The sequence below is a fragment of the Leucopleurus acutus genome (assembly GCF_964270905.1).
Source record: "Leucopleurus acutus genome assembly, chromosome: 19".
Lineage (NCBI taxonomy): Eukaryota > Metazoa > Chordata > Mammalia > Artiodactyla > Delphinidae > Leucopleurus > Leucopleurus acutus.
This window is the reverse complement of record NC_139161.1, coordinates 45,364,225-45,391,397: the sequence shown is the minus strand read 5'-3', so window position 1 is coordinate 45,391,397 and position 27,173 is coordinate 45,364,225. Positions and strand designations below refer to the sequence as shown.

The 27,173-nt window shown below is 54.9% G+C and overlaps 1 protein-coding gene across 4 annotated transcripts in view; it reads left to right on the top strand.

Annotated features, from left to right (window-relative positions):
- Positions 1-19,475, top strand: part of MYO18A (myosin XVIIIA) — a 95,334-nt gene extending 75,859 nt beyond the window's left edge. For 2 of the 4 annotated variants that reach the window (XM_082860875.1, XM_082860876.1), the window contains exons 31-41: positions 431-535; positions 803-949; positions 1,313-1,426; positions 2,788-2,904; positions 3,094-3,177; positions 3,619-3,756; positions 5,880-6,065; positions 6,452-6,591; positions 7,376-7,420; positions 10,829-10,951; positions 18,087-19,475. In XM_082860875.1, the coding sequence (XP_082717001.1) occupies positions 431-535; positions 803-949; positions 1,313-1,426; positions 2,788-2,904; positions 3,094-3,177; positions 3,619-3,756; positions 5,880-6,065; positions 6,452-6,591; positions 7,376-7,420; positions 10,829-10,951; positions 18,087-18,231 (1,344 nt within the window). In that variant the 3' untranslated portion in view covers positions 18,232-19,475. The remainder of the gene's footprint in view (positions 1-430; positions 536-802; positions 950-1,312; positions 1,427-2,787; positions 2,905-3,093; positions 3,178-3,618; positions 3,757-5,879; positions 6,066-6,451; positions 6,592-7,375; positions 7,421-10,828; positions 10,952-18,086) is intronic. The other 2 variants (XM_082860877.1, XM_082860878.1) reach the window with 2 other exon arrangements.
- The last annotated feature ends 7,698 nt before the right edge of the window (positions 19,476-27,173 follow it).

Here is a 27,173-nt window from a genome sequence, read left to right as displayed (position 1 = left end):
CCCCCATCACTGCTTTGAAGTAAGGGCTTTTCTGTTTCTTTACCTTAGCCACACCATTTTCCATTGCTATTCAGGACCAGGAATCTCTGCTCGGGATCCTGGCATTGGCTGGGATGTGTGTTCTCAGGGTCTGTAGAGAAGCTCAGGCCCTTGAGGAGTTAATGCCCCCTGCTTTCTGTGCCAAGAAGCAGGCACAAGGGCTCTGGAGCAAGGGCTCCCACACAGGCCTGGGCCCCTGTGCATGGCCTGCCGTCCCTCCTCTCCCTCCCAGGCCGCTTTGAAACCCTAGGAACTTTGAATTCAGGGTCTGCCCCTCTGGGGTCATCCATGCTCAGCGCCGCCCCACTCTTTTCGTGGGGTGGGAGGATCCAGCAGGGAAGGGGCTGGCTGGCACCAGACACTGAAGGGACGAACGGGCCCCTGTTCCCAGTTAAAGCAAATGGAAGTACAGCTCGAGGAGGAGTATGAGGACAAGCAGAAGGTGCTGCGGGAAAAGCGGGAGCTGGAGAACAAGGTGGCCACGCTCAGTGACCAGGTGAGTGGAGACTGCTGGCTGCCGCAGGGAGAGCTGGGAACAGGAGGGGTGCTGGTTCCGTAGGGCCCGCTGTCATCACCTGTGGGATGGGTGATCACATCCACTGCACACTGGGGTTTCTCACCAGCTGGCATAATCCTGGCACTTCCTCTGTCATTGCTCATTAGGCATCTCTGAGAGTGAGGGTAGGGTGAGGAGTGGGCTTGGGGAAGACAGGAGGAGGCCCCGGGGCAGAGCCCAGAGCCCCAGCTTCTGGTGTCCACCCAGGTGAACCAGCGAGACTTTGAGTCAGAGAAGCGGCTCCGGAAGGACCTGAAGCGCACCAAGGCCCTGCTGGCAGATGCTCAGATCATGCTGGACCACCTGAAGAACAACGCACCCAGCAAGAGGGAGATCGCCCAGCTGAAGAACCAGGTACCTGCAGACAGGAAGTCGTCAGCTTTCTCTCTCTCCCTCCTGCCCCTGTCAGTGGTTCTTGAGTCCTCGGGAAGGGAGGTGACAGGGAAGTGGGGAGAAGCCAGACTCCCCAGGGTCTGCGCATGCTATATGCATGACTGTCAAGCCCCGGATGGTGTGGACAGGCTCAGCATCCACCACCCCTGTCACGGGAGGAGATGCCGGTACACACACAACACATCCCAGCCCTGGGGTCTGAAGTAAACAGGGGAGAAAGAGAGCTCCGGGGTTCTCTCTCCCCTGCGAGCCTCCTGCTCAGCCCTCCTGCCCCCAGGGAATGGCTGACGTCTCTCCCTGGGGCGGGGGTGGCTCTCTGTCCAGCTGGAGGAGTCAGAGTTCACCTGTGCAGCAGCCGTGAAAGCGCGCAAAGCAATGGAGGTGGAGATCGAAGACCTGCACCTGCAGATTGACGACATCGCCAAAGCCAAGACGGCGGTGAGGATGCGGGGTGTGCCGGGCCAGATTCGGGGGGCTGAGGGAGAATGGAGCTGTGACAGTGGCTGCTTTTACCCCAGACAGGACTCATTCCCCAGCCCGGTCCCTTCACGCCAGGGCTTTCTGCGGCGAGAGCGGGCCTCCCCTCCTCTGCCTCTCCCCACTCAGAGCAGAGGCCTGGGAGGGGGTGAGGTGGAGGAGGGAGCCAGCCAGGGCCCATCTCCCTGTTTAACCACCTGTCTGTGGGCGCTTGGCCACAGGCCCCGACACCATAAATAAGGGCAGCAAATGTGGCTGAGGGATGTAAACAGGTACCTAGAGATTAGCAGAAGCACCGATAAGAAGATGGGATGGCTCCGTTTCCCTCCCCTGCCCCTGGCCAGCCCACTGACAAGCCCAAGCGGCAGCTAATTAGAGCGCTTATTTAATGCCTCGCTTTTAATTCCCCACCTCTCCCGCGGCCCATCCATCGGCCGAAAGCTCATTGCTGGGCTACGGCCATCGGTACCTCCTCAGGCAGGGAACGGGGCAGGGGAGGAGGCTGGGCTTGGCTCTGGGCTCCCTGGCCCCCCAGCCAGCCACCTGACTGCTGAGAGATGCCAATCTCCTGGGCTTGATTTATCCCCGTGACATTTATGCTCCTCAGCAGTTTTCAGGTGAGTAATTCAGATTCCTTAATTGTGTTAAAAAGGGCTGTTATAAAATTACCATTTTATTTAAATCCGAGTTAATAAATTTCTTGGCGGAGTCTTCCGCAGCTCCCCACGTCCCGGTAACAAGATGGATGGGGCAGAGAAGGAGCCAGCGCAGTCATTTTGGTTTGGAATTACAGGCTAATAGATTCATTCATTTCCTGAAGCTGCTGTTGGCTGTCTCTTCTCCTCCCCCCGCCAGGAGTGGACTTGGCTGTGGGCGCTGGATGGCAAGGGAGCAGGCAGTCCCAGGAGAAACATGCCAGGAGAGTTTCACAGATTTGAGGGGTCCTTCCTTGGGGCCTGAAGGGGGCAGAGTGCGCACAGGCTAGGGCCTGAACGCTAGTGCTAGGATGATGGGTCGTTGGTTCTGGACAGACCTTTTCTGCCTTCTCATTAGCCTCCAAAGAGCTGTCAGAAAGCAGCTGTCATTTAGCTCAGGGTCTGCCTGAGCTGCAGAGACAGCCCTTTTCCCTCAGCTCCCTGGCCCACAGCAGGACAGGCAGCTCCCTGAGCATCATTGGTCCTGGAACCTCCTCCAGCGGGTGGACCTGGCCCTATCATCACCCCATCCCATTGGAAGCGGCCTAGGGAGGTTCAGTCTTTCCACCAAGGGCCATCAGGCAGGCCAGGCCTGATGCTCTCTGATCTGTCTTCGCCTCTGTCCAGCTGGAGGAGCAGCTGAGCCGCCTTCAGCGTGAGAAGAATGAGATGCAGAGCCGGCTGGAGGAGGATCAGGAGGACATGAATGAGCTGATGAAGAAGCACAAGGCAGCTGTGGCTCAGGTACCCTGCCCAGGAGTGCCCCACCGCACCCTGCAGAAGCGCCGTCCCCTGGTCCTCCTCTAGGTCCCTGGCACAGCCTCTTCTTCGGGGGGGTCATGGTGCCTGTGTGCCCTGGCCTCAGTGAGGGGTGGGGTGGGATGGATTTGGTGCTCACGGGGGATCCTGCTTCAGCACCCTCTCCTTTCCCAGGCCTCCCGGGATCTGGCTCAGATGAACGATCTCCAAGCTCAGCTAGAAGAAGCCAACAAAGAGAAGCAAGAGCTACAGGAGAAGGTGGGGACCAGGGTCTCCCTTGGTAGAGAGAGGGTACCAGGGTCACTGTGTGTGGGGACCAACTCCCAAGCTCACAGGCAAGCACGTGCTTCTCTCTGCCATCAGTCAGCGTCAGCAAGCGGAGAGGCCTAGGCCTGGAGCCGTGTTGCCATAGCAGACATTTCGGCTTCAGCTGCCTCATTTCACATTTCTATGCCCTCTCTGGTCCTTAGCTTTCTCTTTTCTCTCCAAAGGGCAAAATCTGTGCCCGCGCAGGGCCGGGTGGGGAATGCCCCTGGCTCGGGGCCCCATCCTTCCACCTCCCTGTGCATCCCTCCCTCCCTCAGCCTTCTAGTCACCATGGTGATCTTGCTGGGGTGTAGGGAGAGAGAGAACCTGCCCCTTCCCTCTCCAGGCTCAGTTCTTTCTTCCCTTCCTGCCCCACCCCCTGCAACCCCGCAGCTACAAGCCCTCCAGAGCCAAGTGGAGTTCCTGGAGCAGTCCATGGTGGACAGGTCCCTGGTGAGCAGGCAGGAAGCTAAGATCCGGGAGCTGGAGACACGCCTGGAGTTCGAAAGGACCCAAGTGAAGCGGCTGGAGGTGGGTGCACACTTCCCCATCCAGTCCTCAGCAGGCAGGGCTGAGCGGCCCCAGCGGCTGGAGCCACGCATGCTCAGCAGGGCCCGGCAGGCCCGCAGCCACTCTGCTCCACGGAGGCCTCTGCCAAGCTGCCGGGCCAGCTGACGGGGGCGGGTGCCTTCTCCCCCGCTCGCCAGGCCTGCTCTCTTGGGCACCGCGGAGCCGGCCCGCTTTACATTCTGACCCTGTGCTTGCCTTCTGCCAAGGGACCAGAACAGCTTAGCTTTTCGTCTTCATGTTTTCCTCCACCGTGCACTCCCCCCCCGCCCCCCCCGCCCCCCCCCCCCCCGCCCCCGCCGGTCCCCTCCCTCGCTCTCGGGCAGGGTCGTAAATATGCAGCGGGTGGCGCCACTTCTGCAAGGGCTGGAGTCTGTCCTCTCGCCTCTCCGCTCGCTCGCTCTTTCTCTCCCTCCCGTTTTTTATTCCCTTTTTTCCTCAGTTCTTCCCATGCTTGCATTCTCTGCCTTTTCTCCTTCCCTCTTCATTTTCCTCCATTTTGGCCCCATTTTTTCTTCTCCCTCTGTTTATTTTCTCCCCAATCTCATTCCCTTTCTTACCCTGACCTATTTCTTCCTTTCTCCCCATCCCATTTGTCCTCTCCCTCTACTCTTCACCCTCTTCCCTTCGACCCTTCTCCTTTTTCTGTTCACCTCCATCTTCCCTTTCTACCCCTCCTTCCTCCCAACTGTAATCTCCAACCTCCACATTTAATCCTTTCGGTTCCACTCCCCTGAAGCCAGCGTGCTCCGGCCCCTCCCTCTCCAGCAGAGCAGGTAGGAAGAAAGAGGCCAGCAGAATGACCTCTCCGGGTTTACACCCCTCTCATCCTATTTTAAGTTCTCCTCCTCCATCCCAAGCATGTAGACATCTGTCTGAGCACTGACAGGCCTTCATGAGAAGTATGTTCTGGGTGGGTGCTGAGGGACATCCCTGCCACCTCCCCGTTAACCCCTGAGTCGGTGGAGCAGGAGAGAGGGTGGGGATGGAAATAGGTGACTGTGGAGCTGGCAGTGGGCCTCGGAGGGCATTAGTACCCTTGACCTTCGAAGAAAATATGGCTGGACCTCCCAGGACAGGGTCACAGTCCTCCGGCGAGCTAGAGAGAGTGAAGGAGACTTAGTAATAGTCCACGTTCTGCCTTGGTAATATTTTGATCCACGTTTTACACACAGGAAGGGTTAAGTAGGTTGCCTAAGGCCCCGAAGCTATCAAGGGGCAGAGGAGGCCACTGGTCTGGTGGATGTAAAATAGGACAGACCTGCTGCACTTGCCTCCTTTTCTCGTGGGCCCCAGTCCCTTTCCTCAACTCTCTCATTTTCCCTTCTGCTCAGAAAGGCAGTACCGTGGTTTAGATGCACAGAATGTTAAACACATACAGCCCTTAGAGATGCGGCCTTATTTTAGAGACATAGAGGCTAGGGGCTGAGAGTGGCAACCCCACGGCCAGTCAGTGGTAGAACCAAGGACTAGGACCAGAAGCAGCGTTCTTCCCTCACGCTCTGCCCCAATCTCCAGGGCTTTTTTTGCTCAGCGTCCTATGGCGCAGAAGGGAAAAATGTGTTCACGTTTCGGGGGAAAGAGAGATTCATCAGGCTTAGAGGAATGGCTTTGCGTTTGGCATGTGACGACTGTTGAGTCTCCTCCTCATCCAGAATTCTCAGTAAAGCCATTTACTTCTGAGCACAGGCCCTAGCTTTTGGAGCTTCTGGGTTTAGGGTCTCTTAGGGAAACCCTGCTGCCCGTGGAGGCCCCACACACGGCATCAGTGTGGACAGGCCCAGACTCTAGCCAGAGCTCTCCTCCGACCTAGGTGGTGATAATGATGATAATAGCACTTTTCATCTTCCAGAGCCCCTTCACATGCATTACTTTATGCGGGCCTTAAAAGACCCCTGGGGAATAGGTGTTATTCTCCCTTTTTCACAGAAGGACAAAGGAAGTCGCCTCCGAGGGCTTTCGTGGCTTGCCCACCTAGCCAGCGAGCGGGGCAGCCGGAGCTGGACCCGGGCCTCCTGACTCTGGAGCTCTGCCACACCCCGCTCTCTGCCTGGCTGATGGGTCCCTCTTCCCACCTCCCTGTCCAGAACCTGGCCGGCCGGCTCAAGGAGAACATGGAGAAGCTGACTGAGGAACGGGATCAGCGCACGGCGGCCGAGAACCGGGAGAAGGAGCAGAACAAGCGGCTACAGCGGCAGCTCCGGGACACCAAGGAGGAGATGGGCGAGCTTGCCAGAAAGGAGGCCGAGGCGAGCCGCAAGAAGCATGAACTGGTAATGCCCCCTACCCACGAGGCCTGAGGCTGGCGGCCCTCTGAGAAGCTGCTAAGCACACACCTCACCCGTGGGCTTGTGGAGGTGGGCTGCAAAGAAAGCATGGTTTAATTCTAAACCAGAATTAGAGGGAAGAGAACATGTCAGGAACACAGCCCACAAAGCCTCAGGGCAGGCCAGGGGCCAAGGGTGGTACCGGAGTCTCCGTCAGGCAAGGCCAGGCCTCAACAGCCCAGCAACAGCAGAGCAGACAAAGCTCTGCAGGTTCTCAGCGGCATCCACGTCGCTGCTGCCTGGCCCAGGGAGACTGGAAGCCGGCCTTTTCTGGGGCAGCTGGGCGAGGGACTAGCCCTCCTGTGGACTGGACTGCCCCCTCTCCCTCCTAGGAGATGGATCTGGAGAGTCTGGAAGCTGCTAACCAGAGCCTGCAGGCTGATCTGAAACTGGCGTTCAAGCGCATCGGGGACCTGCAGGCCGCCATTGAGGACGAGATGGAGAGTGATGAGAACGAGGACCTCATCAACAGGTGAGGGGCCTCTATGGCAACCGTGGCCGGCTCGGAGGCCCTCTTGACTGCCTCCAGACCAGGTAGAACAGCTGCAGTCTGGGTCTCCCCACCACTGAGCCTCCAGCCCACCCTCCCCTCATTGCCAGACCCCAGCATGGACCCTGTCCTGCAGCAGCTGAGGGCTGGACAGCTGCTGCCCGGGTGAGACCCACCCCCTCCCGCCACTTCCTCCCTGTCCTTCTCCCCAGGCCTCCCAGGGACCTGGCTCTCCAGCTCTGCCCGTTGAAGATGAGTTATTCCCCCGTTTAGCTGCATTTCTGATGGCACCTGCCCCACTCTGGGGAGAGCAGAGATTTAAGGGCCCTGGTGTCTTGTTACCGTGCCAGAGCTTTCCTCACATAAGACCCACCCAGGGAATGGTTTAGCAGAGAGATTTGTAGTCTTAGGCCGAGGAGGAAGTCTCGAGGCAGGCAGACTGGCAGTGGGGGTGGGGTCAGACCCTGGAGAAGCTCCCAAGGCTGCCCTGAGCAGACCCCCCAAGACTTGCCCCCATCCCACCTGAAGGCCGAGGCCCCATCCTGCTCCTGGGAGGCCCGGGGAGCCTGCTCCTTTAGGGCAGGGGAGTGGAGCCCCAGGCGGCCTGGACCTCCCTCTGAGGACAGCACTGTCCCACCTCCTGGTCTCAGCCAGCCAGAGCCTTGTCTTGCTGAGGAAGGAGGGGTCCTCGGCTGAGGGGTCCACCTTGGTTGACTTTTCTGTGTTCTTCCGGCCCCCTTGCCCACCATTTTCTTTCTGTTTCCAGTTTGCAGGACATGGTGACAAAGTATCAGAAAAGAAAGAATAAACCGTGAGGACTGGAGCGCACGCGCTCTCTGCCTCTCCTCGCGTGGTGTCTAACCTCCCCCTAACCCTGGGCTCCCGCCCTGCTGCATGTCGCATGTGGACACACAGCCTCGTCTCCTCCTCTGAGCTAGTCCCTCATGCTAACACGGCTCACTCTGTCCCAAGGGAGGCAAGGGGGCAGGCCGCGCCCTGTAGAGCGCAGGCAACAAGGGTGCACTCCACCTGGAAGGCTCACTGGCCCCCACATCCTTGGTCGGCAGGTTGGGGGCTCTGTCAGAAAGGAGAGCTCACGCGCTTCCCTGGTGGCGCAGTGGTTGGGAGTCTGCCTGCCGATGCAGGGGACACGGGTTCGTGCCCCGGTCCGGGAAGATCCCACATGCTGTGGAGCGGCTGGGCCCGTGAGCCATGGCCTCTGAGCCTGCGCGTCCGGAGCCTGTGCTCCGCAGTGGGAGAGGCCACAACAGTGAGAGTCCCGCGTACAGCAAAAAAAAAAAAAGAAAAAGAAAGGAGAGCTCAGCCTCATTGGGTGGTACCCACAGCCTGCCTTCGTGAGCCTCCGCCTCTGCCCCATCAGAAACCAAGTGTAGCCGCTTCCCGGCCTCTTTCTCTGGGGAAAAGTCTGTTTGGGCTGGATTTCTCCCCTTCCTTGGGCTCCTTTGGAGCCTGAGCTGCCTGAAAGAAGTGGGTATGTTTCATTTTGAAAGGTCCGCCACCTTCTTTTGGCAGACAAGGGTAGAAGGTGAGGGGCGTCTAACAGTTACTTGTTGGGAGAAAGCATCCAGGCAGGGGAAGGGAACACAGCCAGATGTGTTTACTTTACTCTCCGCAGGCACCTTGGGCAGAAGGAGGCCCCAGGCATTTGTGCTGCTGTCAGTCAGGTGGCGGGAAGCCCAGTAAATCCACCCCCTGTCCGTTTCCTTCTTTCTGGGTGGGAGCTGGGCAGCTGGGGCAGATGTGCGGGCCCTCAGGCAGATCGGGGTGGTCCTCCTTCAGGTCCGACAGGGCTGGTCTTTGGAGGTGGTTGTTCTAGCGCCGCTTTGGGTTTCCTCCCCGACTCTCTCTTGCCTGGCAGGCCTCCTCCCCTGGCCAGGATGGGCTGGCGGCAGCGCAAAGGACTCCGTGAGAGCTAATGATAAATGTAATAGTGTGTAACAGTGACAGAGGGCCGCTGGAGCCCGGTTGTCACACGCAGTTAATATCCCCTGCCGTTCTGTCTCCGTTTGTTTGTTCCCCCGGGATTCAGCTCCCAGTTAACTAATAGCACATGAGCCTGGACACAAATTGTATTTGACGCGAGGTTTAATTCCGACCATTTAAAATTTCAACTGCCCCCCGAGCCTGCCTGCCCCTGGAGTTTGTTTACGGGCCTGATTATTTAAGGAAAAGAATCCAAACATCCTCTATAGGATTGAAACTAAAGGAAAGGCAAGGGCGGGCAGGCCAGCTTCTCAACCCATTCGCTGCTCTGAATGTCAGGAGGCAAATTCGTATTCTGGGCCCATGACTGTCTGTCCCCTGTGTGTTCCAGCCCTGCCATCCTTGGGCTGGAGGAGCTTCGAGGACTGACAAAATGCGCATTTCAGATCATATTCTAAACCACTGCACACGCGCACACACACACCAGCGTGCACTCATGCAGGCACACAGGGCCTGCAGTCCTAGCCGGGTTCCTGCTGACGGCAGAGGGGGTCTTTTCCTCAGCAGCTCTGGGCCCCTGCTCCAAGTTATTGAGCGAGTGTGCTAAGGCAGCCAGAAAAATAATGTTTCGATTTACTTAGAGATACGGTTGTTGTTGCCATAACCCTAATGAAAGCAGTAAACAGCACAGTATTAAGGGAGATTTATACAGAAACACTTTTAACATGTAGACATAGATTTTGCAATGCATACAGCACCTCCTTTCTAATGACAATCAGTATGGTTATGAACGGCGGTGATAAATTACAGGCTTTGAAGCTAGAGAAGGAGGTTTTTTGCACGGGTGTATAAGTCAGGTGGTATTGGCGTTCCACAGGGCCTGTGCACCATAGTAAATCTGCCAGGCTCGAACAGGCACAGGGCTTGCATTAGCCGTTTCGGGGCTGTCTGCTAAACTCCTGTTTAACCGGGGCATCAGCCAGCCTGGTCTTTGTTATAATTCTGTATTTGACGGAAGCCCATAAAATATGCTTCTTTATTCCCCTCCCCACGAGTCATGCTGTCTCATCCCCAGAACAGAGTCTGGTGGCTTCTTCCGTGTGTGTATGTGTGTGTGTGTGTGTGTGTGTGTGTGTGTGTGTGTGTGTGTGTGTGTGTGCATACACACCCGCACGCACGTGCGCGCACGTGTGCACACCTGTGTGGCTATTTATTCAAGAACATAAATCAGGAATGGGGCTGCTCCTGTTGACACAGATGAAAGGAAATTTATATCAAGGAGCAATCCTAGCATATCCATAGCAGGGAACGTGGTGAGCAGACATCTTGCAGAATTCTAGAAGCAGTCTCACTCAGAAGCTATATCTCCAAGCCCCTGCTGCTGTGTGAGGAGGTCACCGCGATTCCAGCATCAGAATTTGACTCCTTTGGGCTTTCTTGCAAGTCGAGAGGGCTCAGGCCAGCTTGGCCAGAAAAAAGCCCTGGGGGAGCAAGAGCTGGAGGCTTCCTGAGGGTGGAAGAGGAGACTGGGAGAGACAGAGCCCTTGTCTGGGATTTCTGGGCCCCACTGGATCTCCAGGTGCAGCTTGAATCTCTTACGAACCCCTCGGGAAATGCTGCGGTCCCTGCCTTGTCCTTTCTGTTTCTTAAGGGCCAAGGGGAGTCGCGGGATGGGTCTGCGATATGGCCTGTAGTGCCCAAGTTGGCACTGCATCAGCTCAGGAGACTCCGGATTCAAGCTCACTTGAAGTCATAACGAAGCCCTTCTATTCTCTGTTCCATCACCAGCAGCCCAGCTCTTGCAGCAAAGGCATGGAAAGTGGCAGCAGCTGTAGCCACGTTTTTGGGAACAGGCAGACAAGAACAGCAGAATAGGCCCCAGGGAGGAGCTGAAGGGCCCAGGACTCCTCTTTTTAACCAAAAGCCATTTAGCTGTAATTGATGAAGGGACGGTCTCCCTGTCGTCGTTCTCACTGGATTGGTTGGCTGCACAGCAGCCTGTCACAGAAAGTGGGGTGGAGGTGCCTCCGTGCTCCTCAGGGTCTCCTCAGTGGCTGTCACACAATGTGGCCTGCTGAGCGGGGCAGGGCCCTTGTGGATGGTGCGCTCCTCCGCCTAACTTCTCTTGTTCTCTCTGACTCACTGATGCGCATGCCGCCCTGCATCCCACCCCCACCCGAGACAAACTTGCTTTGCCACTTTGGTGCTGCCTCCTGGGCCACCAGGTGATCACCTCTTCCCAGCCTTGCCTACCTTTCTGCTCCTCATCCCACAGCGAGGGGGACTCAGATGTGGACTCAGAGCTGGAGGACCGGGTCGACGGGGTCAAGTCATGGTTGTCCAAAAACAAGGGGCCTTCCAAGGCGGCTTCCGATGATGGCAGCTTGAAGAGTTCTAGGTGAGCGTGTGGCCTTAGGTGGGAGGAAAGGCCACCTCGTGCCCCAGGGATGGATGAGCAGCGCCTTGATCCCAAAGAGGGTGGGCCTCACGCCACCTGCGTCTCTCTCTTGCCTGGTATGTGCGTGAGGGGCCCAGGCCTGCCCCTGGCACATGGGATGAGCACAGGAGGCCTGGTTTCTTCTTAGTCAGGGTCTGCGGCACCCTTAATTTTCCGAGGTAATGTTTTCCTACCGGGCTTCAGGGCTTTGGTTTGGCGTAGGTTTAACTTCATCCCCACTTACTCATTCAACAGATGTTGAACGAACTACCTGATGGTTTGGGCCCTTGGAATCAAGACTGAAATGGGGTGCAGGGGGACTCTGGATCCCACACCCTGGACAAGGCCAGTCCGGGCTGGCTGTGGACCTCTGAGGTCTTAGTAGGAATAGCAGCAGAAAAGGCCCCAATTCCCCTGACTTCCCTGTCACAGCGACAGACACATTTCTGTCTTTCTCTGCCCATTCTCTTCTTCTTCTGGTCTCTTCACTCGCCCTCCACCATGCTTTCTGCCAACACCCATCCACTGGGGGAACTTGCTCCCCTATTTTCCAGCCCAGTCACAGTCTTCTGATCACACAGGCAGCTAGCTACCCCTGAAATCCAGGTCTCCAATTCCCATCCCTCACCTACGGGCCAGCCAGGGTCCTCTGCTCCCACCCCTCCCGTGGCCACTTCCCTGCTGACTCCGCCCTCCCAACTCAGAGCCATCCTGATCCCCCAGGGCTCGCTTTTCCACCTCCTCCCAGAGAGCACTGGGTGAGCTGGGTAGAAAAAGTAATCCCTCTCCTTCTCCAGCTCCCCTGAGGCTCCTTCCCAAGTCCAGCCCCTCACCGCAAGCACCCAGCGGCCCCCTCTAATTGGTTTAATTTACTCGGCCAAACAACATTTTGTTATCGCAGATAATGCCACCTCCCCCGCCCACCGCCGTTCACCAGGGCCCGGCACCAGGCTCCAGGTAGTTGACAATGAAATAAATTGAACTAAACGTTCGCGAGGGGAAAAAGTGATGAAACAGAACAATAGTCTAATTTACATGACATTCTCCATGAAGCTATTTTCACTGACGCAAATTATTTTGCTTCATTTCCTCCGACGCTCTCACGGCCACTTTGCCAGGGCTGCTGCCAAGTTCTCCTCCCTTCTCCCTCCCCCGGTGTCTTTATTCTCTATGTTTAATGCTTGTTTCTCTCTCTCATTCTCTCTCTGCTGCTGCTAATCCACTCCCGGTTCTCTCCTCCCTGGCCTCACCCCCGCACAGCAGAGCAGCCCTCAACACCCTGGGGAAGGAGGGCAAGGGGGTGGAGGAGAGGCCGGCCTCCGTGCTGAGCTCCCTGAGCTATCGGAAGCGGCTCACCCTGAAGGACTCCATCGGGGGCACTGGGGATGAGGATTCGCTCTTCACCACCCTGAGCGAGCGGCCCGCCTCCCCCGAGAGGCCCCCCCGGAAGGCCCGCGGGGGCCCCAGGGAGGAGCCGGGCCTGGGCAGGAAGTCCGAGGAGCCTGAGGAATGTGGCTCCGTCTTCTCCGGGGTCAGGGGCTGCTCTAGCCGGGGGCTGGAGAAGCCGTGGGGCTCAGACTTTGACCGGGCCTCGGCCATCTCTGCGGCCGTCAGCCGGGCCTCCTCGGCCACACAGCGTGGCTCCGGCGAGGATGGGGCCTGCTCCTCCATGAGCTTCTCGCTGTCGGGCTCCCCCGGTTCCCGCCGCAGCACCTCGAGGCTCGACAGCCTGTCAAGGACCCTCAGCCCTTCCTTGGGCCGGGCCTCAGCCCTCAGCCGGGAGAGCCCCGATTCCCACCTGTCCCTGGGCCGGAGCTGCCTGGACGATTGGGACGATGGAGCCAGTGTGGCCTTGAGTGAGGCCCGCTCACAGTATAGCTACCCATCCCTGGCCCGCAGTCTGTCGGTGCCACCCCAGCCCCGCATCTCCGCCTCCGCCACGGATGAGTCTCTCGACTCCAGTGTCCGCCCCATCAGCCGTCACTCCTACCTAGACCCAGACCTGGAGGCTGCCATCCATGAGGTCTTGAGCTACAAGCCCGTCCCGTTCCACCGGAGCAGCCTGGAGCCTGACTCTGAGGAGGATGACCGGAAGAGCATCCAAAGTACCCGGAGCGCCCAACTGGACCCCCCGGCACGAGCCACCAGCATCCGCCGCTCAGCCTCTGCTGCGGACGTCTCTCGGTCCCGCAGCAGCCGGAAGAGCCGGAGCAAGAGAACGAGCAGCTCCAGCTCCAGCTCCGAAGATTCCTCGGAGCACAGGCGGCGGAAGAAGGGGAGCTCTCGAAAAAGCAAGAAAAAGTCCAAATCGAGAAGGAAGAGAACAGAGACGGAGTCTGAGTCCTCCTCCTCGACATCCAGTGGCTCCACTGTCTCAGGCCACAGCCGCTCGAGCGTGAAGAAGGGCCCGGCTGCGGAGGACAAGGAGGCTGGGCAGGCGCGCCGACAGTCTCGGAAGGAGGAGAAGAAGCGCAAGAAAGAGGTGGACAGCCTGATGATGCGGTACCTGTACCGCCCCGAGAGCGACTAGTGCAGTAGGTGGCACCTGGCGTGGAGTGCAGAGCATGGTGTGTGCCGCTTGGTGTGAACTAACGTCCCACCCGCCACCACCCAGGCCCCTTCCTGCATTCCTCGCGGGCAGGCCTGGCCTCGGAGAGCCTCCTGGCTACCTCAGAGAGCGGGGGCCAGCTGAGCTGATTAGTCATTCTGAGCCCTGAGCCCAACCAGCTGAACTCGCTGGTGATGTCCATCACAGCTCCCACTTATCAAGTCCTAACCCTGGGCCAGGGACCACCCCCCACCCCACCCCCCCGCCAGATACGTGCCATATTTTATTCACTTAATCCTCACACTAACCCCACAACAAATGTCTGATTAGCCCCATTTTATAGAACAAGAAGCTGAGGTTCAGGGAGGTTAAGTTATTTGCCAAGGTTACATAGCTGGTAAGTGATGTTGCCACGATCTGAATGGAGTCTATTCAGCTTGCCCTCAACTACTCCATACGACCCAAGGCAGAGCGCATGGGCGAAATGTTTCCTCTGTGTGTCTGGCAGCACCCGTATGGAACTTCCGTCCATGACCCTGACACGCTGGGCCCAGGAAAGGGCTCTAGCTGACCCCCGGGCGTGGGTTGGTACATCACTGGCCATCAGCTGTTAAGGGGCCTTTTGCTCAGCTCTCCCCCGCCTGCAGGGTCACCCTCCTCTCTGGCATGCGTCTCAAGCCTAAGAGTGCAAGGCTTACAGGGCTGCAGCGCCCACATCACCGCACCCTGCAGCAGACCTGGAGATGCCTGACTCTCTCCCCACCCCTCCTACCCGAAGCCCACACATGAGCGTCACCTCATCTTAGCTCATCTTGTAAAGTTTTAATGAATAGAAATTAGCAGCTGCTGAGTGACAGCCCCCTCCTGGCTCTCCTGCCTCCCCCAGCCTTCTCCCTGTGGGAGGGAGATCTAGCTGTTAGGCCCTTTATGCCCACACCCCCACTTGGAAGAAAGGCGAAGACTGACTCACAGGAATACTATTGTTGCCAGTTTCCCTGGTGGGCGGTGACATTTGGATCACCCTGGTTATGTGAAGTTGTTTTTGGCATGGTACCCTCCCAGGGCAAGCTTGCTTGCTGCTTCCCAGGAGGTATGACCCCAGAGCGCAGGCCCCTGGGGCACGGGCAATGTTTCCTAGATGCATGAACTAACGCACACACCTGTCGCGTGCTAGTGGGCCTCTTGTGCAGTGGAGCAGCTGCCCAAGCACACTGTCAGCTTGGGCGGGGTTCTACCGAAAGGGACCAGTTTTGTTTTAAGGAATGGAGCCCATGGAAGTGAATGTTACCTGCAGCTATTTGGAGATGGTGATGGGATGGGATTGGGGGGATGGTATGGGGGAGGTGGAACTTGAACCCAGACCAGGCTCACGGCCAACTCAGATTCTGTGGGCCCTGAGCTGCTCAGAAACCAAGCCCTTGGGCTTACCCCTGCTCTGTCACTCCCCCCACGTGGTAGATGGTTGCAGGATGCTCTGGGAAGAGTAGGAAGAATCTCAATTGCACTAGGGAGCTGTTGTCAGTACACAGTGAGAAAAGGCAGGGGTCATAATATTGTGTCTACCATCTCAGCCCTTCCTTCCGCAGCCCTGCTGAGTGCCCTGCTCCCCTAGCACGGGAAGTCAGCTGATGGGCCACGGGAGGAGGTTTGGAAAGCAGAGAGGGCCAGGCCCTTCTGAGCACGGTACCAGTACCTGAAGAGGGAGATGTGGGCCTAGGCAGGCCATCCCACACCGACCAGCAACGGGTGGATTTCAGACCCCAGTGACTCAGCCCGTCATCACCCTTGACCCAGCAAGAACAAGAACACAGAAAGCCTGTTTCTTCCCTCAGCCACCAGCACAGTTCTTGTCCACCAGGAAAACAGAAGTAGTCCTGAAACCCTACACACTGCCACCTCCAGCAAGGATTGGATTCACTGCGGCCAGAGTGGGCACCAAGCCAGAAGCTAGCCACCCAGTACAGAGCTGGCAGAGAAGGTCCGGGGAGGGAGGACCTAGTTGGACTCCGCGTGAACTGGCTTTGGGTGAATAAACTGCCGAGAGTGGGGGCAGTTTAACTCCCCACCCGGCGATGGGGCTCTGCAAGCATGCAGAACACTGAAAGCATCCGTAGCAAAGGCAAGGGGAGGGGGCTGCTCGCCCAGTGGGAATTAGCTTATGCACCAAATCGTTTGTGACCGTGTTGAGCAGGAGACACTGGCTTGTGAGGAGGAAAGCTTTTGAAACCATGTGGTTAAAATGTTCACATTGCAGCCCTGACCCTTGCCCCAGGGAAGGGGGCCAGCTGCCTGCTGTTGACTCTCTGACAGCTGTGCCTGTAGAAGCCGCAAAGGAAGCTGGCTAAAGAGCACCCAGGGCGGGAGCAGGGGTGTCTCGTGGCTGCACAGAGCAGGGGAGAAAGGCCAGGCATTTAGCGCTCCCGGCTGCCTCTGCCACTGCACCCAGCATCTGGACGGAACAGTGTTGAAACCCAGCTGTCGTTCATCCGGGTGTCTGCCTGGCCGGCACAGGAATATGGAAGTGGGGTCTGCAGCTCCGCTCTGAGGAGAGGTGTGAGGATGGAAAGGAGCACCCCATTTGCATCTGGGTCCCAGCCCTGGCACCTCCCTCACCCCCCCTCTCCCCACAAAATAACCCCACTGTCTTTCCACAGAGCCATTCCTTCCTTTGCCCAACAGCAGACCTTAGCATTGGGTGCCCAGAAGTTCTGTCTAAAAAAATGAAAATAAAACCAGGCTCCCGCTAATTCACAATTCAAACAATCCAAAAGCTAAAATAACCCCAGTTTTTTCTATGTTGCACAGTCATCATTGAGCTTTATAATTCTGTCCCTGAGACGTCCCAGAGTCCTTAAGTGCCTTTGGCCCATCAAAGTAAAACTCATTTATGTTCAGACTAGTTTATATTAAATGTGTTCTGTGCTATTCTGATTCCTTTAAAAATGGTAATTCGTTCATGAGAAATACGATAACTATTAACCACACTGCCCCATTCCTAAACCGTTTTGCATAATTGAACAAGCTCTTCTATCAGACTGTTCCATCTCCCCAGGGAGAGAGAAAGAGAGACCTGTCTTTACACACCCCCTGGGCTCTTGCCCAGGCCAGTGGGGAGAATGCAGGTTTCATCTGGTTTTCTCCTCAGGTCAGCGGTCTGGCAGCAAGGTGGAGTCATCAAAAGGCTTTGAGGTCTAAGGTCCCAGGTTCAGATTTACACACTGGCTGTGTGACCTTGGGCAAGGTGCTTCGTCTCTTTGAACCAGCTTCCTCATGCCATTTCATGTGGTGAAGAATAAGATAGCACATCCAGAGTGCCTAAGACAGTGTCTCACATTACAGGAAATACTCAGTGATGAAATCCTTTCTTCAACACAGTTGGAAAAGCTGAGCATGTGGTTCTTTCTTGCAGAACGCTGTGTCCTCCTCTTTCGGTTTGGAGATAGAAGAACTTTGAAAGCGCTAGTAAACAAGGGCCTTCCTCAGATTCTTAAATCAGAATTGTAGACAGTGGGATCACAGGATTCCTGTTTATCCTAGCAGAAGCTCTCGAGGATCTGGAAGCAGGGCTGTGTTCCTGAGATCACTGGGCAGGGAGGGGCCCATTGAGTGCAGGGCACTGGTAGGGGTGGAGCCACCCCGGGCTGCATTTTCTCCAACATTGCTGAAATTACAGTGCACTTGGACTGGCAGAGGCAGTGGAGGTGGGAGGGGCAGGGGAAGGCTGCTCTAAGACTTTGGAAAAGAAAGAAAAGAGAAGGTGACTAGAGGTGGAAATGAGATCCCATCCATGCTCAACGCCATGAGTCTGCTCCATCCAGGGAGTAATACTTCTTCATATCTTGGTCAGGGGAGAGCGAGAGGCTCCCACTGGCCTGATGACAGCCTTGGGGTTGGATTGTGGTACCAAGAAAGGGATGACTGTGCCACCCTGAAACAGAGGTCTTAACCAGCTCCTACATCCTGAGTCTCTATTCCTTGTGAGTAGATGATATCATGGTCAAGGGCAGAAACTCTCACTGGCCTTAGGAAAATCTGATCAGGAAGAAGGGTTATGATCTGGGAGTATTCAATGGGGAAAGCCCGTCCTTCTTAGAAGGAATCTTTTTGGGAGGAACTTTACTAAGACAGGTTGTAGTCGTGTAATCACCAGACCTGCAGTCTCCGAGTCAATGCAGTCCATGGACTGCCTGTATCAGAATCTTCTGGGGAGGGAGTTGAAAATGCAGAATTCCTGGGTTCCACCCAAGAGCTAGCAAATCAAAACTTCTCAGGGGAAGAACCCGGGGATCTTGCAGCCAATTCTTATGCACATTCAAGTTCGAGACCCACTGCTCTTCAGCATTGCTTTCCTCCGAGTTGCAAAAGGTTTCAGAGTCAAAACAATGTGCTCCTTTCTCTTACTACTCTGAGTATCTTCTGGGGAAGCTAGGGAAGTCTTCTACTTCTCAATTTGTGACAGGGTTTGGGGGGCCTCCCCAGGACCAAAGGCTTTGGTGCGGAAGGTAAAGAGCATCCTTCCTCTGTGACCTCATTCCTCTCTCCCTGCAGCCCCACCAGCTACTGGAAGTCCCTTGCCCCTGACCGGTCAGATGATGAGCACGACCCTCTCGACAGCACCTCCAGGCCCCGATACTCCCACAACTACCTGAGTGACAGCGACACAGAGGCCAAGCAGACAGAGACCAACGCATAGCCCAGGGGAGTGGTGTGCGCCCCTCCCACCCACGGGCTACTGCTGCCACGGCACCTCTCTCGGGAAATGGCGGGGCACGGGTCTCCCCCACCTGACTGCTGATCTGCATGGGAAACACCCGACCCTCTTCGGTCAGGGGGCTTCCCAGGCTGTGGGTATCTGACGTTTCCACGTGGAAGAGGTGGAGGGAAGAGCAGTTCTGAAAAGAGAACTTTCTGCTCCTGCCTTGGGCCACCGTGGATGGCAAGTGGCTTGGCACTGCATAGAGCCGGCAAGTTGACCTGCATCTCAGCCCCCTCCCCCCGCTCAGGGACGGTGGACAGATTGCCTACTGGGACATTCTCGGGTTGCTGGGTCCATGGGGAGGAGTTTGGGGTGGGAACAGCAATTCCTTCCCCATGACTTGGGGGAGGGCTTTCTCTTCTCAGTGCCTGCTGTCTTACTACTTTTTAATTTAAATACCCAACCTCTCCATCACAGCTGCATCCCTGAGAGGGGGAGGGGGCTGTGATGGCAGCTGGCCCGCCTCCCCGCACCGCACCGGGAATGACTAGGGGAACCTCAGCTTCATCTTTACTCTTAAGAGAGCAGTCCTTTCTCTGTGCAGCTGGAGAGACCCGTGAGCAGAGCTGGGCCCAGGTTCTTAAGAGTCCGTGTGGGGAGGGGCTCTCAGGTGCTTCTGGGTTCGAGCTGAGCAGGCCTACACAGACGGGGGTGCATCTGTACCAGCCAGAACTTCTAGCCCCTACCCTTCTTTGTCTCATCAGTGTGTTAAGTGCAATGACCCATTGAAGAGTAAACCCATTCCACCAAATGCCAATTCAGGGCTTATCCAAGCGCTGCCTCCCTCCCCCTCTGTCCAAGTTGCCTGGATCACAAGCTCAGCTTGAGAGGGAAGGCCTTGGGTTGAGGGCTTGTGGTCAGAAAAACTGAAGATGGAAGCTTTGGTCGGTACTGGTGTGTATTAGATGCGAGTCCTCACCCTGTGTCCTAAGCCTGAGTCATTTTTCTTCTTCCAGTCGCCCTGCCCACACACACTTATCCCAGACATGACAACATGCAGACTGACAGTCCCAGCTCCCACCCTAAAGATCATCCCACCAACACCACCAGACGGGGGCCCAAGGGCAGTGCCTGGTGCCGCTCCCATCTGCTGTCTCCCCTTCTCTCCTGCAATTGGTTTGTACTCATTGGGCTGTGCTCTCTTCCCCTGCTTACCTGATGTATGGAAATAAATGTCCTCCTTCTCCTGGCTCTGCCAATTTTCCTGCCTGTTCCTTCAGGCTCAGGTAAAGTCCAGGGGTGGTCACAGGGGAGCAGAGTGAGGACCCTGGTGGGGACCTGGGGGAATCGCCCTCATCCCTGACCTGCTCCCACATCAGACCAATGCTGCTCAGAGAGCTTGGCAGGTCCTCTGGAGCAGGCGGAGGCAGTGGATGAGAGGGCTGGTCAAGGAAGACACAAACCCCACCTTTTATTTTAAGAGCCCGTGGATTGTAATTCAGGTTGGCAGAGCCATCCAGGCCTTGGCCTACCCTGGCCTCCACTTGGGAATGTTGAGGTCCCTCTGATTGTTAAATCTTGCCAATTACAGAGATCCTATCTTCTCTCTCTCTCTCTCTCTCTTTTTTTAAGTTTAGTCATCCCAAAGATGACTTTCTGATCAACACTTGGCAGAACTCTCTCTGTCCTCCAACCCCATTGGCCACGGGGCAACTTGAATAGGCTGGGCGTGCCGGCTTCTCCACGCTGCTCAGTCTCCGCCTTCATGCCCCAGTCCACACGTGGTTCCCTCACTGACAGCTGAGAGGCAGTGGGCAAGAAACAAATGACTCCCTCCTCCTCCTCCTCTACCTTCTGTAATGTGACCAGTTATAATCCTTGCGTGCATGAAGTATTTACAGCTGGCCCATCAGGCTCCTCTGGTTTGGACAGGTAGGCAAGAAAGGGGATCAGACAGGCCTGATGCTGACACTCTGGTGATGTCACCCACCCAGAAAGGGGCAAGAAAGGGAAAGAGGGGGAAATGTCATCCCCAAAATGAATGGGAGAGAAGTGTGAAGTGGCTGCACCTTGAACAAAAGAAGCTGCCCCCAAGGTGGAATAGAGAAGGCAGTCAAAGTGAAGTCACTTTTTTTCTAAACTGCTGGCTCATGTTCAGTTCTGTCACTCACATCTTTCACTCCTGCTTTCAGATAGCTCGGTGCACTTTTTTCCTCCCAGGAACTAGTGTGACAAAAGTCCCTGCTACCTACAGACAAGATCCCAACTCTGCTCACCCACACTGACTCAGGCCTTTGGTTAATTATTGATAGAAAGTCCCCGCATCAACCTCTAATAGCCTTCCCTGGGGCGGAGGGCTTTGTTCAAGTCGGAAAATATGTGTTACTCATCTGCTCATTCACTCAACACTCAAATATTTCATAACTGCCGCTATGGTCTAGGCACTGTTCTAAGTGCTGGGGATGGGTGAGGTCCCTTCTTTCAAGAAGCGGATATTCTAGTGGAGGAGTTAAACACAAAAAATATGTGTGTCTGACCTCCTAATATGTGCAAGCTTTGGGTGAGTAGAAAGGAGTACATCATAGTGTTTGTCCTCCAGGGGCTCATGTGTTAGGGTTAGGGCAGATCCCTTTGGAAATAATTACATGAGACATAAAAGGACAAAGAAGTTGCTTTGGGCAAGTTATGAGGGGAGACACTCTCACTGAGAGAGGGTGGGGAGGGACTGGGAAGGCTTCTAAAAGGGGCTGGTATTTTGAGCTGGGGCTTGAAGAAAGGATAGCACTTCCACAGGTAGATATTGCTGGGATAGGTGTGCTGGGAAGAAAGGAGAACTTGAGCAAAGGCCCTGAGGCTGGGAAATAGAGGTGGTGGCAGGGAACTCCACAGGCTGTCTGGGGAAGCTGGACATCACCTCACATGACCAACACTTCTCCAAGCTTCAGCAAAAGGCCTTCGGCCAGCATTCTGGGCTCCAGGCTGGGAGGAAGGCAATTCCCTCTGCACAGACTCCTCAGGGAAGTCCAGGGACCTGCAAGGCCATCAGAGCCCATCTTCGTTTGGGGTATGCCTTCAGAGCTCTATAAGCTCCTGCCCTCACCTGTGCACTCATGGTCGCTCTGGTCCCTAAAATGTAAGTGATTCCCACAAAACAGGCAGCAAATCTGTCCCTGTGCCAGGCTCAAAGCCGCCTCGCTAGATTTTCCTCTCTCATCTCAGACCCTCAGGATTGCTCTGAATCCTGGATAAGAGGCATTGGGAGGGGGGGACCCTGTGAGGCTCCGCATGGTGCCCAGTCTGTGCCCAGAGACGACAGCAGCACATGGTGACTCCCGAACTACCTCCTTTTGTCCTGTGTCCTCTTGGCAGATGATCCCAGTTGCCCTTCCCCCACGCCCCACCCCCATGCCTGGTGGCACAGACACTTAGCAATTTGCTCCTTAATTGTCCCCCAGCTAGGCTGCGCAGATGCTGCTCTTTAATCTCTCCTGATAAATGAATCGCGCCTCTCCTTTAATCATATGTTCATATCCAAGCCAATTTGAATCCATTTGGCAGGGAGTGTGTTGCAAGAGATGCCATGACTGCTGCTTCTCCCCACCCAGGGCCCTGGAGCCAGTACGTCTGCTGTCCTCAACCTCAGCAAAGAGCCCAGGAGGCCCATCCAGGCGAAGGATCTCCTACCTGAGTGATGGGGACTTTTCAAAGTCAATCATTCACTCCTGTCCTCCAAGCAGGCCCGTGTGGGACTGGAGGGAGATGGATTCCCAAAGGCCTCAGAAGTGGGAGGGACAGGGTGAGTCCACAGCCTTCCTTGGTCATTGAAGAAAGGGCCCCATTATCACCCCTGGGAGAAAGTGCTGCCTTAAATCTAACCCTAATGCTTTCTGTTCCCCTTTCATTTCCTCTGAGCTGGTTCTCAGGGAAGCTGCGACACTTTTTACATAGCAACGTATTCCAGACCAGTCTATGATCATTTGTACTTGCCTGCTACTGCTACTGGCTGCCACCTCCAACGCCTTTCATCTTTCCCCAGGAAGTCTTCTTTTCTAAATCCTCCAGCCTGGTGGGCAGTCCAGGACATGCTTGGTAATGTACCAAGTTCTGCCACGTTTGGGGCTGCTGCTTCTTTCACCTACCGAGTGGTGTCCCCCGACCCTAGTGGAAGCAAAACAAAACCAGACGAATAAAACCTGCTAAACTGAGCGCTTCTGCCGCTAGCACTGAGACCTTGGAGAAGAGCCTTGACCGCTTGGGCCTCAGTTTCCCCATCTGTAAAACAAGGTGGAATTGCTGGCAAGAATCTTTTGGATCCTAGGTTCGGACAGAGCCCCTCAATGCTGCCAACAGAACCTCTCACCCCCACCTTTTTATCACCCTTGGTGAGGAGCCGGAGGGGACCGATGGGTGGCGCAAGTGGGGCCGGGAGAAGACAGACGTCTTCTCCCAGCGCGAGGGCTGTCTGGGCTTGGTTCCGTCCCGCAGCCCCATGCGCCTCCGCGTCCTCTTCATTTCCTTTCCTTTTTCCAGGCTGGTTCTGCCTGGCCAGGCAAGCGCCCTCCGGTTCACTGGGAACCCGGGCGTATTAGCATATTCATATCTCATTTGCATGACCTCGGCCTCCGGAGCACGGAACCTCTGGCTCCGCCTCCGTCTGGAGGTTCCCCGCCCCGTCCACCACCCGCCCCCGCGCTCTTCCCGGAAGCCATGCCCCTTAAAAGGTCCTTGAGCCTGTGACAGGACCGAGCCCGTCGGCGTTGCCCTTGAAGGGTTCCAGAAGCATAAGGACAGGTCTCCTCGCGCAGCAACCCGACGATACCGTTCCCCGCCCTTTTAAGGGCTACTGGAAGTCCTCAGCAGGAGCTGAAGCCGTGTAGCAACTGGGTCTGAGGGGCCTGCCCGGCCTGTCAGTAGTGACCCAGAGGATGAGGAGGACAAAATCAATATGACCATGGTGAGCACCTACTTATGTCCCCAGTGCTTATACACTTTGCCTACATCTCATTTAACCTTTATCACAACTCAGTGAAGTATCATTGTCCCCGTGAGGAAACAGGCCCAGAGAGGTGACATCCGGCCTAGCAGGGTCCTCAGCTTGGTTCCAGCAACTGGCCAGGCGTCTTTGAGCTACTCTGGCCTTGTCAGAGGGTGAAGGGGGAGGCGAGAAGGCCAAGAATTGCTGTCATGATCCTCATCTCAAATCACTGTGTGCCTGGTATTCACCAAGGCCTGCCCTTAGGAAGGAAGCACTTCTTGACAATTTGGGGGGGGGGGGGAAATGTCAACCTCGCGTTTGTGTTGCTCCTTAACAATTCTCAGAGCATCCCCCATACATGATCACATTTGTGTTTCAACAACGGTGCCAACAATATGAATAACACTTCCACATGGCCTGGAATGCGTATTTTAGGCTCTATTCACCTCAATCTAATTTCATTACAGTACAATGGAACAATCCAGACCATTCTCTGGGATTTGATCTGGGAGGAGTGATTTCCAGAGCAGTAGCCATTTTGAAGTTAACAAGGATGCTAGATTTATTTAGAAGGAATTTTACAGAGAACTTGAATCTTCTGTCGTGTCAGCCCCAGTGATGGGTCATGTACATGAGGGAGATTCCGAAAAGGATGTGTGCTTTGCAATTGAAGTCAGTGACATAAATCTCCCAGCGGAATACTTAAATGCGTGGATAGAATTTGCTTTAGATATCAAAACTCAGCTATGACAGTATGGAAAAAAAAAAAAACAACCTCAAAAAGGATATTAAGTTTTGACACCATCCAGGCAAATTATATTTGAGGTGGTTTAAGAGTCAAAGAGTTTCCACATTTTAATAAATTTTTATATGTTTTGTGCCACATCTACGATCTGACTAGATTAGAAAAAGAAGCAAAAGGATTTGCGGAAGAAAGGACACTAGGGAATTTGAAAGTGGAGAATTAAAAAAAAAAAAAAATCCTGGTACGGGAATACAGCCAATAGCTTCAGAAATTTTACCTCTTTGAAAGACAGGTCAACAACTGATGACGAGGCAAATATGAAACTGTACATGATGAAATAGGCCTCGTGGCTTATATTTAATCCTGGGGACTGGCGTCAGTTACAGGTTGGCACCCTTGCTTAAGGGCTGCTTCTGGCCCCCACAGGAATAGTGTCCTCTGGAGAGCCAGGGAGATTGACCCTAGTGAGTGGCACTGCCCTGGAAGGTTCTGCACTAGAAGCACAGGTCCATGGCCTGCTTTTGAGGGTCCAGGAGCTCATCTGTGGGGGCTTGTCTTTCCAGTGAACCACATACTGAGCCACTGGACAGGATTTAAGAAGAGAAAAGGAGCTTCCGCTCCCAGGCACTGGAAAAATAAGCCTAGAGAACCAACTCGAAAGTGAGGCAGTCTTAAGCTCTTTGAATGGGTTCTTAAGGGAACATGTACACATGACAAAAGTACATGTGAAAACAGATAAATAGATAAACGTTAGATGAGACTGCTGAAAAATAGAAATAGCTTTGTTTGGGGGTGTGGGATTCTAGATGAAGTATCTGTGCTTGTAATAAAGTTTTCATACAATTTTTCTTTTAAGTCAGTACAGATGTGTATCTGTGTCAAACACCAAAGAAGGCCCCAAATTGTCATATTAGTGTGACTGTAAGAGTAGTGTCTTTCCCGGCATTGCATATATAGAAATAGTAGCCCTGGGCCGGGAGGGGTAAACCATGTGGCAAAGCTGCTTAGAAACTGCTTAGATCCCTTGCTCAGGGAAAGCCATTCTTAAAGCAGCAGGCATCTCTTGGCATGGCTGAGAATGGAAGCTGGAAGAGGAACAGATTGGAGGGTGGAACTTGAACAGGGTATTTAGGGGAGAGGAGCAGTGGGGGAGGGGGAGATAAGAGCATCCAGACATGGCCTCCCATGCAGCCTGGAGCCCTGCAGGTGACAGGTTTAGGCAAGGAGACTCGTGTTGATGAAGGGACCGGTGGTGGAGTGGGGTGAGGAGAAGCCGAGAGTCAAGAAGGTCATTTAGGATATTTGTGTTATGGTTATATACTTTTTTTTTTTAAAGATCTGTAAGGGTGGACATGACTCAACGGCCAGACTGTGCCTAGCTAATGGATTCCTGCTTCTCATACCTGACTCCGTCTAAGAAGGTTTAGCCCCTTAAGGAAAAAGTATTTTCGCTGTTTCAGAGAGTCAACTGACCGGTGAGTTCTCTGAGAAAATGAGAAGGTATTGATTTTAGAAGGGGAGGACTAGGGGTTCAGACCTTGCATAAGGTCTGGGAGGAGTAAGTCTCCTGGGGCCTGGAGGTGATCTTCATCTCCCTCCCCGCCCCCACTCCTTGCTCCCCAGTAGAAATCAGCTACAAATCTCAGCTTGTTGGGAACAGATGGCCTTGGCTGACGAATAAGCCACCACAGGCTGCTCCACCTGTTCTCGGGTTGGAATAATCAGCTCGAGACAAACATCGGCGCTGAAATAACTCATGGCAGCGGGTGATACGCAGGCACAGATTCCAAAAATCTCTTCAATAGACCCCCTCCAACTCTCTCCCCTACCCAGCCCCTAGAGGCCATCAGGGGAAGGTAATGGAGCGGAGAAGAGAGAGAGAGCCCCAAGCTGAGCGCGATGGTGGAGCTGGTGGTTGCTCCGGTGGAGGTGGGGTGGGGGCGGGGCTGAGTTATGGGGGCGGGGCTGAGTTCGGAGGGGAGGGGCGGGGCGGGGTGGGGGAGGGAATACCTTGCACCTCGGCAGGGCGGGAAGTTATTTCTCAAGAGCATGTGGAGAACGTGGGAATGGTTGATCCGTGTCAGGGACAAGTGTGAGGAGATCCAATCTGTCGGTGAGAGTAGAAAACTGAGAATTTGGGATTCTTGTGAATGTGTTCGTTAAAGAAGTGATATGCAAATGAGATCAAGCTACCCGCGAATCTCTCAGCAGCTCAGACAGCTCTGCCGGCAGCCGCCGGGGGTGGCTGCCTGGGTGCCCGTACTTCTGTGGACTGGTGTTCAGCCTCCCCTCACGTCCTTGATGAAGTCTGCTGGGCTAATGTTCCCTGACAGAGGCAGATGAGCCCGTCGGGAGGGTGACAGCGCTGGGAAGCAGTGGTGACGGCTTGCGGGGGGGAGGGGGTGTTGCCGGCTGAGATGGGGGCCTGGCTCCTGTGGAGTCAATCGAGAGAGGGCAGGGATTGAGAGAGAAGAGACAGGCTGATTGCTTGCTCTGGGTGCCGCAGGCAGGCGGCTCCCCTTGGTCCAGCCTCCTGGCCTGGTGCATAGAGCCTGAGTCCCCAGAGGCTGTGCTGGGGTGGGGGAGGAAGCCTGAAGGGCTCTTTGGACACCCCCAGTGCATCTCTGACTGCCAGCTCTGGTTCCTCACAAGTGGTCCCTGTGACTCTGCCTGAAGCCTAGGGCGTTGGAGGACAGGGCTCTCACCTATCGTTTAGGGTCCCACAAACCTGGTCTCCTTAAAGTCGGTTGTGCCCACAGAGGTGCCATGGTGGCCCATTTCCAGCTGAATGCCTGGCTCTGGGGTTCTCACCTTGCTGTATATTAGAAACACTCAAGGAACTGTTTTTGTTTTGTATACAAAGGGTAAAAAACATAGTATAATGAACCTTATCCACCAAACAGCTTCAACAATTTTCAACACAGTGAATCTTGCTTCATTTGAACCTGGCCCACTTCCCCATTCCCTTGGATTATTTTGAAGGAGACCCCAGATATGATATCACTTTGTTACAATGAAGATATTTGTTTAGTATCTACCACTCAAAGAAAAGAAAATGACTCCTTACAATGTAATCACAATACTCTTATCACACCTAAAAAAAATTATCAGTAACTCCTTAGTACCAAATATTCAGTGTTTAAATTTTCCTGATATTAAATATTAATAATGTAATAAATTTTACATATATATATATATTTTTTTAAGTTAGTTTGTTCA